Source organism: Nycticebus coucang, chromosome 15 (genome assembly GCF_027406575.1).
Source record: "Nycticebus coucang isolate mNycCou1 chromosome 15, mNycCou1.pri, whole genome shotgun sequence".
NCBI classification, from domain to species: domain Eukaryota; kingdom Metazoa; phylum Chordata; class Mammalia; order Primates; family Lorisidae; genus Nycticebus; species Nycticebus coucang.
Window position 1 is genome coordinate 83,099,398 of NC_069794.1, and position 17,899 is coordinate 83,117,296.

A 17,899-nucleotide genomic window follows, 5' to 3' on the forward strand; every position below is an offset into this window, starting at 1 on the left:
TTTTACCTTTAGTACTATACTATTACAATAAAATAGGCATTCCGTAGCTGGGTTACTTCTAATCTTTATTAAATACAAATGCTCCTGACATGTCCAGCTCGTGTTCTACATACCATTCCTTACTTTTCTACCTCTTTACAGATACTTGAAGCAAAGCTTTTTGTATACTCAAAGAAAGTTGCTGAACAGAGACCTGGCAGTATTCTGTACGGGACCCATGGGCCACTGCCCCCCCTCTACAGTGTGTCACTCGCCCTCCTGTCCTGTGAGCTGGCCAGGATGTACCCTGAGCTCACTCTCCCTCTCTTCTCAGGTACCGCACAGTAGTCAATAATGGCATAGGTGGTTATTTCTCCTGTGATGAGTAACTTTTCTTTTCAAATTGTAGTTTGATTTTGGAGTCAGAATTAGTGATGCTGAATTTCTAGATCAGCATTGCTGTGGGCTAAATCCAGTTACATATGAAGGTCAATAATAAAATATCTTTAATATGTAAAAATTTTTTCTGTAAAATAGTGTCGTGTATATAGATACGACAGATGCAGAAGATACTTAGACTAATACTTCTCCGTATATTATATATGTAAATTTCCCTAAGATATTAATTTCCCAAAGAAACTAAATATGGGAAGTATAACATAATTCAAATGAGGTCGGACAATTAAGTTCACAAACTCATTCTAGGAAAAAGTGATATATGCCTCATTTGCTGAATATCATAATAGTCACCTTCAAAGTACTTCCCTGGCCATCTGGTGACTGTAGCTCTGATGGCTATTCCAGAAATAAAGTTCCAAAATTGCTTTGAAGGGTGGACTAGGTGCAGGCTTTGGTGCATAGCTTCCCAAGGGGAGTACCTCAAAAGTGACCATGGTAATACTCAGTATTGAGTAGCACGTTTTCCTACGATGAGAACTACGTAGAAGTTCTTCGTAGAACCCATATAAATATATATGGGTTTGCAAATTTAATTGGCCACCCTCATACGTGTACAACTTTTGTGAGTTGTTTGTTGGTAGTGGTGGTATTTTGTGCATTCTATGTTGCTACATAGAAAAGTTGTTGACAGTTTGATTTTTGGCACACTTTATGATCAATCTTCATGAATATCTTTTGTGAAAATCCACTTTAAAATACTTGCGTTTGTCAGTTAACTTCTTGCCTGAGCTCATGTAGTAGCACTTTGGTCTCTTGAACTCGTCCTCTTTTTGAAGTGAATAAAAAGAAATTTGTTTTATTTATTTAATAATTTTTGAGACAGAGTCTCACGCTGCTGCCCCAAGCTAAAGTGCCATGGCATCTTAACTCACAGGAACCTCGAACTCCTGAGCTCACGTGATCCTCTTGCTTCAGCCTTTCAAACTCCTGAGCTCAAGTGATCCTCTTGCCTCAGCCTCCCAAGTAGCTGGGACTAAGGCACTTGTCAGGATGCCTGGCTAGTTTTTCTATTTTTAGTACAGACAGGGTCTCACAGCTGCTCAGTCAGATCTTGAACTCCTGAGCTTAAGCAATCCGCCCACCTCAGCCTCCCAGAGTGCTAGGATTATAGGCGTTAGCCACTGTGCCCAGCTTTTTACTTATTTTTTAAAGATGAGAAAGGGTTAGAGCCCCAGACACAGGTGAGGTCAGAAATGGAGGGAGCACAGAGCTCTCATCTTCAACACTGCTTTGTCCAGATTCTCCTCAGACCCGCCTTTGCCTCCCTGACCACAATCCGACTTGCACTCACTATGCAAATCCAGTGAGGTACAATACTTCTCAAATCAAAATTTCTCTACCCATTATCCTTAAAACAATTGTTGACAGTAATGACTTCCATTTATTGGTGCCAGGCTCTGTGTTGGCACTTCACGTGTATTGGATTTATTATGTAATCTCTACAACCCTGTTGTAGTATAATGGTTACAACAAATGCTCTGGAGTCAAGCAGCCTGGGTTCAGACCCTGGCCCTGCCGTTCTCTTAGCTGTTTAACCTCAGGCAAGTCTCCATTTCTTCATCTGCAATAATAAAAACTATCTCATAGGGTGTTTCAGGATTATCTTGGGCAAAGAATACCAAGCAATTGGCCCAGTCCTGACGTGGAATTATCACCACCACCCCTAGCATCCTTATTTTATAGATGAGAAACTAAGGCTTAGAGATGTTAAACTATTTGCTCAAGACCAGCCAAGCCAGAATTAAAAGTCTAGATCTGTCTTCCTCTGAAGCCAGTGCTGAAAAAAACTGGAACTCTTCAACTAAGGAAAACAATTCTCCTTTTCCAGACTTGCTTTCTACCTTTTCATCCAAGAATTCTCTACTCTAATTTCATTTCCTCCTTGCTTCTGTACCTACTGTTCCCTTTGCTGGGAATGGCCCTGACAGCTCCCTCCCCCAGCTTCACCCATTCTTAAGATCTAACTTAAACTCCACCTCTACTGTGCAGAACTTCCCACCCACCTGAGGCAGAGTTAGTCACCTCTTCGTGTAGTACCTTAAACAGTGGAGACATCCAAGAAAACCCATTCTAGTAAACCACTTCTCTTCTCAAAAAACAAAAATTTATTTTTATTCACTTCAACCAAGATTTGAGTGCTGCCTTTGTGCTAAGCACTGTGCTTGGGTTCTAGGAATACAGGAGGTGGTAAAACAGTCTCTCCCATCAGAAGTTCACAGTCCAGTAGCAGAGAAAGATGACCAATCATGTGATTTTGATACAGAGCAGCAAGTACAATTTTTAAAACATATGCTTAATGTATGAAATAGATACTGAGGGAGTCATCAACTATTGGGCCAGGAGTATTAGGAAAGATTTCCCAGAGAAGTTGATATCTGAACTGCAGTTTGAAAGAAAAGTAAAAATATGCAGAACAGACAAGTAGTTGGTGGAAATGACCAACAAGAAAATACCATATGCATTGCCTTAGAAGGATAAAAGAGCATGACACATTCAGAGGATCACCTAGAGGCCAATGCAGAGAGGGTAGAAAGCTAAAAATGACCATGGACAGAGAGAGGGACAGAAGTCGCACCTTGGCAGGCCTTGAGTTGCACTCTGAAGAGTTTGGAGGCCAGTGACCTTCCACATGTGCTCATTGAACCCCGCTTCAGAGCTTCGTGATCAGGGAGGGCATCTAACCAAGCGGATGGGATTCTGAAAGCCTTTGATGAGGTTCAAACAAGAAAAGAGAGTGACAAGATCAGAATGCATTTTAGAAAGACTGGCTGCAATGTGGAGGGTGGATTAGAAAACGTCCAGCCTAGAAAGAGGAGACAAGATAAGAAACAGTATCAGATATGTCAAACGGTCTATAAAACCAGTGTATGGTATCCCATGATCACATTAGTGTACACAGCTATGATTTAATAAAAAAAAAAGAAAGAAAGAAAGGGAAGGAAGGAAGGAAGGGAAGGAAAGAAAGGAAAGAAAAAGAAAGAAAGAAAAGAAACAATGTCAGAAGTCCAAGGAGTAAATGATAAATCCTCGGGGCCTGAATGAAGATGACCTAGTAAGAGTGGAGGAGAGAGACTGAAGTCAAAGGCTGCCAGAAACGCGTACAGAGAGTGCCTGGTGTGGTACTGGGAGGTCCGTGGTGATAACCCTGCACCCGTACAGGAACACATGCTCAATACAGGGAGGAAGGTTTCAGGTGAGGCAGAGATCAGCCGCTCAGCCTGGGATATTGAGGGTAGGTCTTTGCTGGCCTCTGTACAGACAGGCCTGGACTAGCCTGAGACTCACAGAAGGACAGGAGGTGGCAGAGCCACAGGCAGAGATGAGAGCAGGAATGGAGAGAGCACACAGCCAAAGAAATGATGTGCATAGCCAACTTTTGCATCCTGGGCTGCAGAAGAACAAGGGGACACAGAAGGAAGTGGGCAGAGAACACCCAGGATACCATTTCATGGAAACCTCAGGAAAAACAGGATGTAGCAGGCGAGAGTGCACCTTCCGCAGCCTCCAGTGCAGTAGAGAGGTCCTGGAAGATGCCACCTAAAAATGACCCTCTGGCATTCACGATGGGTTGGCAATGGTAGATAGTTCCCTGGGGAGGTAGCTGTAGAAACCAGATTGTGGTGGCCTGGCTGAGATAGAAAGAATAAAGGGAAGCTGGAGCTCCAGTGGACTTCAGAGTCAGAGGAGGAGTATTTAAGGATGAGTGAGATTGGAGCATGTTTATCAACTGAGAGGGACAAGCTAGTCCAGTGGGGGAGGCTCCTAATTTGGGAGAGAGGAGGTAAACAAAACAGTGAGCTGAACATCAGATGCTCAGCTCAGGAATTGCAAGCTGCCTGAGCCTACATTTTCTTCAAGAATGGCTATTTTGATTCATGAAGAATAACTTTATAAAAAGTAACCTGGAAAAATTAGGAGGTTATAATATAACTCTTGTTTTTACTGCCTTTACTATTACAAATTTTGTGGTGAGATTTTTTATTGCCTGTGATTTCCAGTGACCTGATTACTTGTAAGTTGCCAGACAAGTTATTCAGGTCCCTCCCATAGGAGCCAGAAAAGGTATCAAGCGTCCCACTGACATTGCTCACATTTTATTTAAATGGTTTCTGGAGAATGAATATGGGGTTGTTTTTGTGTCTGTGGCTTTTTTTTTTTTTTTTTTTCTCTTTCTCTTTCAAAGACACATTTACTGTCTAATGGCAACCTAGATGCTTGGAATACCCCAGACAGACATCCCCACCCTCTCAGACATCATATCCAACTGACCAATGCAATTAACATAATAGATAAGCCAATTATGTAGTAGTTAGTGGGTGGTCATTGCTACAAAAAACTCTGTAGTGTTTTTGTTTTTGACAGAGTCTCACTCTGGCACCATGGTAGCTCATAGCAACCTCCAAACTCCTGGGCTAAAGCGATCCTCCTACTTCAACTTTCCAAGTAGCTGAGACTACAGCCACCCATTGTGATTCTCAGCTAGTTTTTCTATTTTTAGTAGAAACAAGATCTCACTCTTGGCTCAGGCTGGTCTCAAACTCCTGAGCTCAAGCAAAGTTTTCTCCAAATACCTGTGGCCAAATCAATGCAAGTTGCTGTTTCAGGAATTTAGTAGCTCATGTTGGTATAATTCCGGCATCAGTGTGATTCTGTCATTTAGCAGCCAGGAGCTCCCCAAGTGAGGTCGTGGTGGCACCTGCATGAACTAAGCTTTCTAATTTCCCTGAGGATAAAGTTCTTTCTTCTCTAGATGTGAGAAATAGGAGATTATTTCACTGCCTACTGCATATACGTAAAGCTGTGCTTCTATATCTGTGGAAAGCTTATTCAGATAGTAAAATTAAATGCTGCTGGCAGTGGCACTGCAGCAATGCTGTCTGAGAACGTACTAGCGAAATGACTGGGCTGGACGCAGAGCTGTGTCCTCATAGATACGCAGATCCGTGACTCACAGATCTCACAGAGGGAAGCGCAGCACTTGGCAGGCACTTTCTTTATGCTCAGTAATTTTTAAATAGACCCCATAAACTGGGCTTATTCCTCTTGGAGGTCTACATCTCACATTTTAAAAATAAATGTTGGTCAGGGAGGCAGAGGCAGGTGGACTGCTTGAGCTCATGAGTTCAACACCAGCCTGAAGAAAAAGCAAGACCCCCGCCTCTACCTAAACAACAACAAAACCAACAAATGTTGGCCAGGTGTAGTGGCTCACACCTGTAATCCGAGCATTCTGGGAGGCTGAGGTGAGAGGATTGCTTAAGTTGAGTTTGAAACGGACCTGAAGAAGAGTGAGACCCCATCTCTACTATAAATAGAAAAATTAATCAGGCATGTGGCAGGCACCTGGAGTCTCAGCTACTCAGGAGGCTGAGGCAGGAGAATCACTTGAGCCCAGGGGTTTGAGATTGCTGTGAGCAAGGCTGACAGCAAGGTACTCTAGCCTGGGCAACAGAGTCAGAGTCTGTTTCAAAAAATAATAGTAATAATGTTTCATGGAATACACTTTGTAAGGCATTGGGTTAGGCAGAGATAATCATCGTTAGAATAATTCTAACCACCATTTCTAAGAGCCTGCTGGATGGTGAGCCCTGCGCTAAGCATACGCATACATAGCGATTATGTCTTTTAATCTTTACCCTATCAGCCCCATTACACAGATGAGGACACTGAGAAGCATGCCCTTCCCGCTGCTCTGAGATATCCCTTCCCTAGCAGTGGATTTGAACTTAGGTGGACTCCACCTTCTTCCACTTTCACTGAATCTGGGCCGGCCCACGGTGCTATTCCTCTGTCCTGAAAAGGGCACCGGACGTAGAGTGAGAGGCTTGTGGGCAAGCCTTGGATTTATGCTTTCTGTGGCTTTGGGAAGTTCTCCTTTTGAAAATAGGAAGGCAGTGGGAATGAAAGGCAGTGTTTGATCTGCAAGTTGATGTTTGTATTTTGGTTTATTTCAATGCATTAACACTTGCTCTTCATCGCGACACTTGTCTTTAGAAGTCAGCCAGCGGTTCCCGACGACGCACCCCAATGGGCGCCAGATCATGCTCGCCTACCTGCTGCCCTGGCTGCACAACATCGAGCTGGTGGACAGCAGGCTCCTCCTCCCCGGGTCCAGCCCCAGCAGCCCGGAGGACGAAGTGAAGGACCGGGAAGGAGAAGTAACTGCTTCTCACGGGCTGAAAGGGAATGGCTGGGGCTCCCCAGAAGCCACATCACTGGTTCTGAATAACCTGATGTACATGACAGCCAAGGTAAGCCCAGAGGAAACTTGGTGCCTCGTTCAGCACAGCTCTGTCATCAGAGAAAACCCTGGATTGACCAAACACTGGTCTGCAAGCCAGGGGACAATGGCATTTTTCCATTTAAAATCACAACCTTGGCTCAGCGCCTGTAGCTCAAGCGGCTGTGGCGCCAGCCACATACACCGGAGCTGGCGAGTTCAAATCCAGCCTGGGCCTGCCAAACAACAATAACAACTATAACCAAAAAATAGCCAGGTTTTGTGGCAGGTGCCTGTAGTACCAGCTACTTGAGAGGCTGAGGCAAGAGGATCTCTTAAGCCTAAGAGTTTGAGGTTGCTGTGAGCTGTGACGTCATGGCACTCTACCCAGGGTGACAGCTTAAGACTCTGTCTCAAAATAAATAAATAAATAAATAAAATAAAATCACAACCTTGTGAATAGACTTAATGCCATTGAACTGTACACATTTAATAACAATGGTGGCCGGGCATAGTGCCTCATGCCTGTAATCCTAGCACTCTGGGAGGCTGAGGCGGGTGGATTACTTGATCTCAGGAGTTCAAGACCAGCCTAAGCAAAAGTGAAACCCCATATCTACTAAAAATAGAAAAACCAGCTGAGCATGACAGTGGGTGCCTGTCTACTTGGGAGGCTGAGGCAGGAGGATCGCTTGAGCCCAAGAGTTTGAGGTTGCTGTGAGCTGTGACATCATAGCACTCTACCCAGGGCACAAAGTGAGACTCTGTCTACAAAAAGAAAAAAAGGTTATGAGGGTAAACTTCGTATTATTTTTAAAATAATAATAAAAATGAAAAGCCTGACATTTTATAAAAAAAATATCACATGAATGGGTATTGGGCATGGCTGATGTGCACTTTATAAATTGCTCTCTACTGAAAGATGACATCTTTCAGATGAATGGCCATGTTTCCCCCTTCTTACGATTTTGAGGTGGCTGTGACCCTCAAAACTGCTTTCAATCAGTCCTTTTTGTACCCTTACATTTTGCACGTGCGTCTCCTGGGCCGGCTTTCATTTCCGTTGCTCCAGTATGGAGATGAAGTTCCTGGACCAGAGATGGAGAATGCGTGGAACGCGCTGGCCAACAACGAGAAATGGAGCAACAACCTGAGAATCACTCTGCAGTTCCTCATCAGCCTCTGCGGGGTCAGCAGTGACACCGTTCTCCTGCCCTATGTAAGTGGCGCGCCCATCTTCGGGAGTCATTGTTCCTGCTGGGGCTCCCGTGTGCTCTTTGCTTCACCTAAAATAGAGACACCTAGTTATGTTGGTCACTCTGTCTCCCGTGAGCTCGTCCAAATGTTACATAAAAGTTCCCTCCTGCCCCTAGACAAAGGGTACATGTGCTAGTGATGCCTCTGTCAGCTCCCTGCTCTGAGCCTTGGGACACAGAAACCTATCAATGTAGAAAGTGGCTGTGTTTCTAATGGGCACAAAAGCTGCCTTCTGTAGACATTAGACTCATTATGTAAGAGACCCTCGGTGAAGCATGAGATTATTACTAATGAAAGTTCTTCATGTTTACATCTCGATGCTCTTAAAACAGAAATAGAAACGCTGAATATCCAGGTTTCTCTCTTCAAATTCAGGTGGTAGAGGAGAGACGCAGGCAGAGAGATGTGTCCCTGCATGGCTGATGTTCACTGTTGATATTTAAAGGTGGTGGGATCACCAGAACAACGGCATTTTCACAACTCCGAACTCATCTGGCATTTCTTTGCTGGTTGTTTTTGTGAGCGGTTTTATGCCTTCCTGCTCTTTTGAGCCACATAAATCTCACCCTCAGGCTTCAGGGTGGACTGACGGCCTGTGAGGCCTAGGATATCTCAGAGCTTTAATCCAGAGTTATTTTAAAAACATAAAACCATGAAACAGTGAAAAGTCTTTGGTTTCTAGGGGAAAAGAGAAGAGCAGGGGACTAGATTCCTCTTTTTAAACAAAAATAACTAGCAGAGTATTTTTTCCCCAGGATGTGTATAAATAATTTTTTTCTGAAGCTAAGACTTCAGATAGCAAGTTTTTAGTTTGAATAAATTGTGTGTGCCCCAAAGTCATTTGTAATCTCAGCCATTTGAAACGGTAAGGCCTTTAACAACACACTCCTATCAGGTGTACACATGAAGAGCAGGGAATTTTCATCCAAGCCCTTGGTTCATCCTGGGATAGCATGAAGAGTAGCTATGAGGATGGTAGCCCCTGGGTGATGACGTACGTATCTAAACGAACAGGTTATCAGCCTCGCATGTTTGTGGACTAAGCTCTGGAAAACATCCCTTATTTTCCCTTCTCAGATTAAAAAGGTGGCCATATACTTGTGCCGTAATAACACTATTCAAACCATGGAAGAGCTTCTCTTCGAGCTACAGCAGACAGAGCCTGTGAACCCCATTGTCCAGCACTGTGACAATCCACCCTTCTACCGCCTCACGGCCAGCAGCAAGGCCTCCGCCGCTGCCTCCGGTAGGGAGAAGGGCAGCTGGGCAGATGCGCTCGTGGGTCCCTGGGCTTTGCTTTATACAGATCCCTGAAAGGATATGAGTGTGTGCTTGTTACTTTTTCTTATTCCTGTAGAGACATTCAGTTAAGAGATGTCTTAGCTGGAAGCGGTGGCTCATGCCTATAATCCCAGCACTTGGGACACTGAGGCGGGTGGATTGCCTGAGCTTACAGGTTCGACACCAGCCAGAGCGAGATCCCATCTCTAAAAAAATAGCCAGGCATTGTGGTGGGCACCTGTAGTCCCAGATACTTGGGAGACTGAGGCAAAAGACTCACTTAAGCCCAAGAGTTTGAGGTCGCTGTGAGCTGGGACACCATAGCACTCTACCAAGGGTGACATAGTGAGACTGTCTCAATAAAAAAAGAGAGAGAGAGAGAAATGGCTGAAGGAGTGCTAACTGGGACACTTAGGGCATTGCCAGAGTAAGGAAATGATTTTATGAGGATGCCCAAGAATCAGTGGCCTGTTCCTCCTCTGCCACCGAGCTTTTTTACCTCAGGTCAGTCCTAGGCAGGACACTGCAGTCACTCAAGAATCTCACTCCTCGACCCTTCCTCTGGTATCTGTGGGATTCCTGGGGCTAATATTCTCCAGGGTTGATCAAAATTCCCCTCAAAAACAATATCATTCTTAATAAATTGGTGTCTTGACATTGTTTAATGAAATATATACCTTCCTTCTCAAATCCCTTGAAGCCATTTCCCTTCAGTTTAGCAAATATTACGTCTGCCTTCCAATTCCTCCCCTCCGCTAGTCTCTGACGCCCTCTTTTTGCCTTGCACCCTGCTGCTAGAGCAGTGCGCTTACAGAGATGCATTAGCCCAGGAATCAGAAGCCCTGGGCACTTGGACTTGCCTCACTAGCATTAGTTTAATAACTGGACCCAGAAATACTAATGCAGCCAACAGCAGAGCCAACCACTATAAATGGCCTCATTACTGAAATGGCCCGGAAGAAAAAGTTTCAAGAATGTCATAGCCTCATTTCACAGAGAGTTAAGGAATTTAGTTTGACCATAACAAATGTTTAGGATTTTCCCGTTTTAGTGGTGTGCACTTGGAAGTTTGTTTAGAATGTCTGAGATTGTGCAGAAGAGGTAAGAAATCTTTCAAACATGGGGTTTTATGAGAAATCCTTTCCTGGAATCACTTGAGCTTGACATCTCCATGTACATCTTTTGTCAAGTGGCTTTTTTCTAATACTATCTGCAGGAACCACGTCCAGCAGCAATACAGTGGTTGCTGGCCAGGACAATTTCCCAGATGCTGAAGAGAGCAAGGTATTGAAAGAATCTGACGAAAGGTTGGTGCACAAATTTGACATAATATTCTCTATAATTTTCAACAGTAGTCTTTACCAAGGCATCAGTATGAGTTTGTGGGGTTTCATAAATTATACATATACCCCAAATCCTCTGTTTTTGGAAACACAGACTCACTTTCCAACTCTCTTCTGGATATCCCTAAAGATAACACTTCTTCCCACACAAAGTCAGAGGAGAGAAAGATAAACAGGTGTGTTGTTCTAATGGCAAAATCCCCTGCACCCCAGGCCTTAATTGTGGGCACAGACCATCAGGAATTAGAGGGAATCGCCACGTGAAATTTTCAGAACTGGTTATTAAATAATTTCCTTGGGATGGAGTTGATGTCTTGAGGTGAGTTCTGTGAAACATTATCACTCTTATTTTATTTTTGCTTTATCATGTCTTGTTTAACCAGAAACGCTATCTTTTCTGCTAAAGAAGTCTCCATCCCCTTTACATTAGATCTTTAATGATAATATTTCTGTGGCCCACATCCCTGCCTTCTCACTGCCTGTGAACTTCTCATAAGTAAATAAAATGCACCAGGAGAGAGAAAAAGAACTCAAATTAAAAAATAAAAATCAGGATGACCCTCACGGTGTTGGAAACTCTTTTGGCTGAACATTTTATACTGAAAGGTAATAAGGGAGCCCTTTTACTTGAGAAATTAGTAACAAGGATGGGACATTCACAGATTTAAATTAGAGAAAACTTTAAAGGATCAAATAATGAAACTATTATTAGTTTGAATAAATTGTGTGTGCCCCAAAAGTCATTTGTAATCTCAGCCATTTGAAACGGTAAGGCCTTTAACAACACACTCCTATCAGGTGTACACATGAAGAGCAGGGAATTTTCATCCAAGCCCTTGGTTCATCCTGGGATAGCATGAAGAGTAGCTATGAGGATGGTAGCCCCTGGGTGATGACGTACTTATCTAAACGAACAGGTTATCAGCCTCGCATGTTTACATTAGATCTTTAACACCCCGGGTGTGGTGGCTCACCCCTATAATCCCAGCACTCTGGGAGGCCGAGGCTGGTGGATTGCTTGAGCTGGTGGGTTCGAGACCAGCTTTAGCAAGAGTAAGACCCCATCTCTAATAGCTGGGCACTGTGGCAGGCACCTATAGTCCCAGCTACTTGGAAGGCTGAAAACAAGAGGATCACTTGAGGCTAAGAGTTTGAGGTTGCTGTGAGCTATGATGCCACAGCACTCTACCAAGGGCAATAAAGAGGAAGGGAAGGAGGGAGGGAGGAAAGGAGGAAGGAAGGAAGGAGAAAGGAAAGAGGAAAGGAAAGAAAAAGAAACTAATCCACTTAGCCCAAATGCCCTCTAGGAAGCCCAGAATGCTTCGTGAGTGTCCTCGGATTTCATCATGTGTGCTGGAATTACAGGAGGGGCTGAAATGGAAGATTGCCTGACGTGGGGCCCTCTGTCTGTGAGTTCTGAAGGCATGCTCTCTAATTCAGGCGCCTACCAGATTCCTCACTGCGTCACTGAGCAGCGGCGTGGCCTTCAGGCGATGCCCGTCTGTAGGGACTTCCTTCAGATGGGAATTCAGATCGTGAATTATAGACCCTGTCCTTTATTGTTCTCTAATACAGGCCTTTTTTCCTGAGAAATGAATAAAGGTTTTCATATTCCACACATTGTTGAAAGGACAAGGTTGTTAATTAGCATGTTTTTTGTTTTGTTTTGTTTTTTTGTTTGGTAATCAATATTTGGTGTTTTCTTTTTTGTAAAACCACCTCATGGTAAAAATCACATTTCTCTGAACGTATTTTACTTTCTGAATGGAGTGTAACATTATGATCATTTCTTGTTTAGTCAGATTTCCCATCTGCATTTTACTTGAGGTAGAAAGATGATAGATTTTTATATATTAACAAATCATTACAAAGGCCTCTTGAGGACCAGAATTCTGAATTCTAAAAGCTTAAACTTTTAGTTGTAGGCTTTAAATTTAAGAAGACAATTGTCCCTATAATATCAAGATCAGAGAAGCATCTTTGAGAGATGTTTTCTCATTTAGCTCTGGCTCTTCTGCTGTGTCACTGTATCTCTGTTGGCCATTGGAAAGCCTGAAGCAATTTATCTACCTATCTATGTATATCTCATATTCATTCACATCAGATTCTATACCAAGTATATCTGCCTAGAAATATACTGATAGATCATATTCACATGTATATGCACAAATATACATATATGAATATTCCATCCCAATGGATGCCACTATTCCATTGATCTTATATTCCACCGAGACTATTTCTCTACTAAATTTTTTTCTTTTCTCTGAAAGTAGACTGTGCCTTAGCCTAAAATCCCATCTTTCTCGTCAATCTACTTATCACCTCCTTTTAGTCCCTGGCTTGCCAGTTTATAGGTACTTACACACATTGTCATCTCAACCACTAGATTTGAATTCCTACAGAACGGACGCTACATACCTCTGACACATATTTCTATCCTTAGTGATTAGCATAGCGTGCCGCACATCGTAGGCATTTAGGACACACTTCACAGCCCCACAGGTGGGGAAGCCATCGGAACACCAGCCAGGCTCTGCTTCCCGCTCCCTTCACTGGCCCATCACAGAAGACAGCGATTGAGTGATCCTTTTATTCCTCATAGGCAGAGTCTACGGAGGCAGTGTTGTCCAGAAACACCACCCAGGCGGCTGTGCTGTCCAACTCCCGGGGGCTGTCCTCACAGGACACATTGTTGTTTCCAGGAAGCACCATGGAGTCAGGCAAAGCAGCCTCCCTGATGCCATGTTCTTCATAACTAAATTACTGTGCTTTAGTAATATGTAATAACCATTCCTACCAACAGAAGCCAAACAAACCATGTGGCTCAATAATAATAATAAAAGATCAATAAATCAAGGGTAAGAACAAGAGCCAAACTACTAACAGGGGAAGATGGTTGTGTCAGAAGTCCTAACTGAGGCAGACTAGTTCCACTTATTATTAACCTATCTCTGAGGCCCCCAAAGCCAAAATAAAAAAAAGAAATATAGCAAATTTTATAAGTCTCACTGTATTTTTTAAAAGAAAGTATTCATCAGAAATTACTAGTAAAAAGCACCCATAAACTCTAAGAGTGATCATGTTTCTTTCATTAGACAACAAAATGAATGTAGATTTTATTAAAATAGCAGTTTGTAGCTGTTTTAAAATATGTAGAATTAATCTGCTTAAGTATTTCTAATCTATCAACCCTTAAAAAAAAAAAACCATTATAACTTTATAGTCCCACAAAAGGATTTTTCTTTTTTTTTCTTTTCTTTTTTTTTTTTTTATGGAGACAGAATCTCACTTTATCACCCTCAGTAGAGTGCCGTGGCATCACATAGCTCACAGCAACCCCCAGCTCCTGGGCTTAGGTAATTCTCTTGCCTGAGCCTCCTGAGTAGCTGGGACTACAGGTGCCCACCACAATGCCCGGCTGTTTTTTTGTTGCAGTTTGGCCAGGGCCGGGTTTGAACCCACCACCCTCCGTATTTGGGGCCGGCACCCTATCCACTGAGCCACAGGTGCTGCCCCAAAAAGATTTTTCAGAGGGAGCTAAAGCAATAAAGCTATATAAATTTTGAGGATCTGTGTTTGAAACAGAAGTAGAGATTAATACCATCTGAATTGATAGTATTCATATACATTAGTATTTATTAATATACTATTAATATAATTGCCTAAATATTAATTTGAGCTAAATCTGCAGGATGAAACTTAGGGAAACAGTTTATCCTTCTAGATTTTCTCTTATCAGATCTATTTTCATGTTTCTTAAGACATGAACCTTTGATGTTAAAAGGGTCTTCAATGTACTTAATCCTTGAAACTCTTAGAGAGAAACTCTTTACAGAGACCAGACCCCAAATAAGGTTTTTCAACCCAGGAAAGTAAAGGTAAATAACAGATTTTTCTCTTGAGAGTCAGTGTTGTACTCTTTCTTTGTCAAGCATATACTCTGTGGCACTAGAGTTTCATTTTCTTCGGAGCAAGGAGAACAGTCTGGAAGGGGCTTGCTCCTCCCTTTCATTCAGCCTTATCAACTGTACCTATCAGCCCTTCAGAGCTATCTCAAAAAAGAAAAGAGAATTGCCATCCATTCTATCATTCTTCCCTTCCTGGGGCCTCTAGAGCATGATTTAAAACCTGGTACTCATCACGGTTTGTAGCCAGGAATGGCGCAGGTCATTCTGCCTGATGGACATCTCCAGACGTGGCTTTCCATCATTACCTGCTTTTCTTCCTTGCTTAATGACATATCAGCATAAATGTGATTTTAAAATGTCTTCAGAAGGCAAAGTTTTGTTGCTTTGCTAATTTCCTAAGTACCAGTCTGATTTAGATGAGTACATGGCCTGATTTGTGTGCCACTAAGCAGATGTCCTAGATACTCTATTTTTATAAATTCACAAAGTAATAGCCCCAAAGATGTGAATATTCAAAGTATCAAGTGACTGGGGAAAAATTGGTTGTATCAGGAAGGAAGAAAAACACTGTTGCAAATATCTCAGTGAATAAAGCCAGAGTTAGCATAGTCTATCACGCTTTATAATTCAGCAAATCCAAATCATCGACGCAATATTCTGAGGTTACACAGCTGGACAAGGTGGGTATCTTAGGGGCACATCTGCTACTTTTTCCTGAATCCTTGCTTTCTCTATACATTGGTGAGGACGGCTACAGCCCTGCATCTTCCAGTGTTCCAGAGGGATATGGAGTGTTAAACTGTTCTAAGTCACAACACTCACTTAGTAATGGAGGGAGACACATCTATTTTGGGCTTGAATTTTCTAGATACTTCTAGATAACCTCATTTCTCTTCTCTGGCTATATACAAGTTGAGTAGATAAAACCTACCATGTATCATTTTATATAACATAAATAGGAATGTGCCATTTTGCCTACAGTTCCCTTGAACCAACCGTTCCTCTACCACGTAGGTGGTATGATGATAAATACACTCATGCTATTGATTTGAAAGCCTTTGGTGGCCCCGAGACAAGGCTTTCTAGTATAGTTGGATAGTGTCTTGTGGTTTTGGAAACACTCTCCCATTATTACTTTGGATCCCCAGAATAACCTCTCAAAAATAAAAGATGAAGTATTATTATCGTTCCCGTTTCGCAGTTGTGGGAACAAGTTCCCCAAGAAAGTAAAGGCCTTGGCCAGCATCTAAGTGAATAGATGTTGAATAGAATGGCCAGAGCTAGTGAGCGCAACCTCAGCCTCAGAGCCATGTGTTCCATGCTGGGAGGCGGCATGGCGTGGAAAGTTGCCTACACTGCCACCTCCCTGTGGTTGACACCCAACAAGCGGTTTAACCTCAGTGTTATCATTACAAGGAAAATAATGCTTAACTGAAAGGCAAGTGAGCAAGATCATATAAGATAATGTATGTGAAACTACATCAACCGTTTTTTTTTTTTTCTTTTTTGGTTATCTCTTCATAAGCCACAAGAGAGACCAGACAAAGAGTCTCCTTGGTCCTACAGCACACCAATTCATACCTTTTAAACACACTCAGACTATTTTAGGGGAACCTTTAAAGCCAGGTAAAGTCCAAGATATGTTATGAAACTATCTTTGTGTATGTCCAATTCTGTCTGCTTTCATTTGTTCAATCACCCCATAAACATTTATTGACCACCCACTGTTTGCCAGACTATGTGAATAAGGGAATCATATTATTTGGTATTAATGCCCTTTTTCTTTCCAAAACAAATGTTACCGTTTTCTAGTTCAATTGAAAGATTAGTCTCAAGATTTTTATCTTTTCAAGGTTTGAACCTGTAACTTTGAGCTTAAGAATGACCACTGGCTGGTCTTCACAAAAATATTTTTTAAAAAAGAGAAACATTTAGGGTACAATTTTTATAGTATTCCTTCAAGAAAAGCATTATTGGAAGTAGCAGCCAAAAAAATCAACCTCTGTGTAACGGTATCTGTCTCTGAGTGACAGCACATATGTACACATGTCAATATTTCATGACAGTTGTTCTTGTATTTGAAGGTTTAGTAATGTCATCAGAGCCCACACTCGCCTTGAGTCAAGATACAGCAATAGCTCGGGAGGATCCTATGATGAGGATAAAAGTAAGTATCGACAGGCTGGTGGCTTTCGTTTGGAATGCAAATGGCCAGAAGATGGAAAATGAGTATTTCTATTATCCTTGGTCTAATTACTAAAAAGGGTCTATCTATAAATGTTAAGTAGCCATTTAATCCAACAATGCAGATGAACATAGAGTTAGCATCTTAAAGGTTTTTGGAAAAGCTGACCAATGAAATATAAATGTTGTAACCTGATCGTTTGCACCCTCATACCAATCTGAATTTTTTAAAAACATTAAAAGCCAACCAATAGACAAATCAATATTATAAAAACTCAAACTACTACCCAATGCCATATTTTACATTCTTGGCATTTTTCATTGGTGAGACAGTTGGGAAAAGGCTAGAAAGCCCTTGGCCCATTAGAAAACATGCGTTGCAGTTCAGTTGTCCAGCCTATGTTGGGAGTGCATGTAGCCTTGAAGCTTTGTGAGTCTGTTCACTCAGGATAGGATCAGTTCTCACGTTGCATCCCTCAGCAGCATGGTGTCGGTAGCCAAATGAAAACCTTGCTAACCTGGGAGATAGATTTGTTACAGGAACTTCTTTTGGCAGTTGGGAAACCAAAAAAGCCAATACATTATTGATTCTCTGTAAGTCCTAGGCAGCTGATGTAGACACTGAGCAGATAACGGAGTATGAGCTGGTCATGAGTTACAGGAATTCTGGAACCACAGAATGTTCCCGGTGACATTTAAATGTGCTAAGGAAATCAGTGAACTATCTGGTGGGGTATATTTTTCTATTTTGGCAGAAATTACTAATATAGTGATAGATCATGAATTAAGTTCATTTTGTGAGTCAGTGCATAGACCTTTGTAGTGGTTGTTTTTTTGTTTTGTTTTGTTTTGTTTGTGAGACAGTCTCTTTGTTGCCCTCAGTAGAGTGCCAGGGCGTCACGGCTCATAGCAACCGCAAACTCTTAGACAAGTGATTGTCTTGCCTCAGCCTCCCAAGTAGCTGGGACTATAGGCACCCGGCTATTTTTAGAGACGGGGTCTTGCTCTTGCTCAGGCTAGTCTCAAACCTGTACGCTCAGGCAATCCACTCACCTCAGCCTCTGAAGTGCTGGGATTACAGGCATGAGCCACCATGCCCAACCTTTGTGATTGTTGTTTTGAGTTGTTTTATTTTCATGGAAGTGTGTAGATTCAGGTAAGAGTGAGGTGGATATAATGAGGCCACATTTCAGGTAACCTGGCCCTACTTATAAATATATAGACAGGCAATTATTCACCGTTCAAAATACCAGTGGAAGGAATGT

General features: G+C 42.4%; 1 protein-coding gene across 5 annotated transcripts in view; it reads left to right on the forward strand.

Moving 5' to 3' along the window:
• FRY (FRY microtubule binding protein) overlaps nt 1–17,899 on the forward strand; it is a 486,067-nt gene that overhangs the window by 391,147 nt on the left and 77,021 nt on the right. For all 5 annotated transcript variants that reach the window (XM_053563486.1, XM_053563481.1, XM_053563483.1 and 2 more), the window contains 6 exons: nt 142–313; nt 6,433–6,689; nt 7,731–7,877; nt 8,993–9,161; nt 10,413–10,503; nt 16,535–16,617. In XM_053563486.1, coding sequence (XP_053419461.1) covers nt 142–313; nt 6,433–6,689; nt 7,731–7,877; nt 8,993–9,161; nt 10,413–10,503; nt 16,535–16,617 — 919 coding nt within the window. The remainder of the gene's footprint in view (nt 1–141; nt 314–6,432; nt 6,690–7,730; nt 7,878–8,992; nt 9,162–10,412; nt 10,504–16,534; nt 16,618–17,899) is intronic.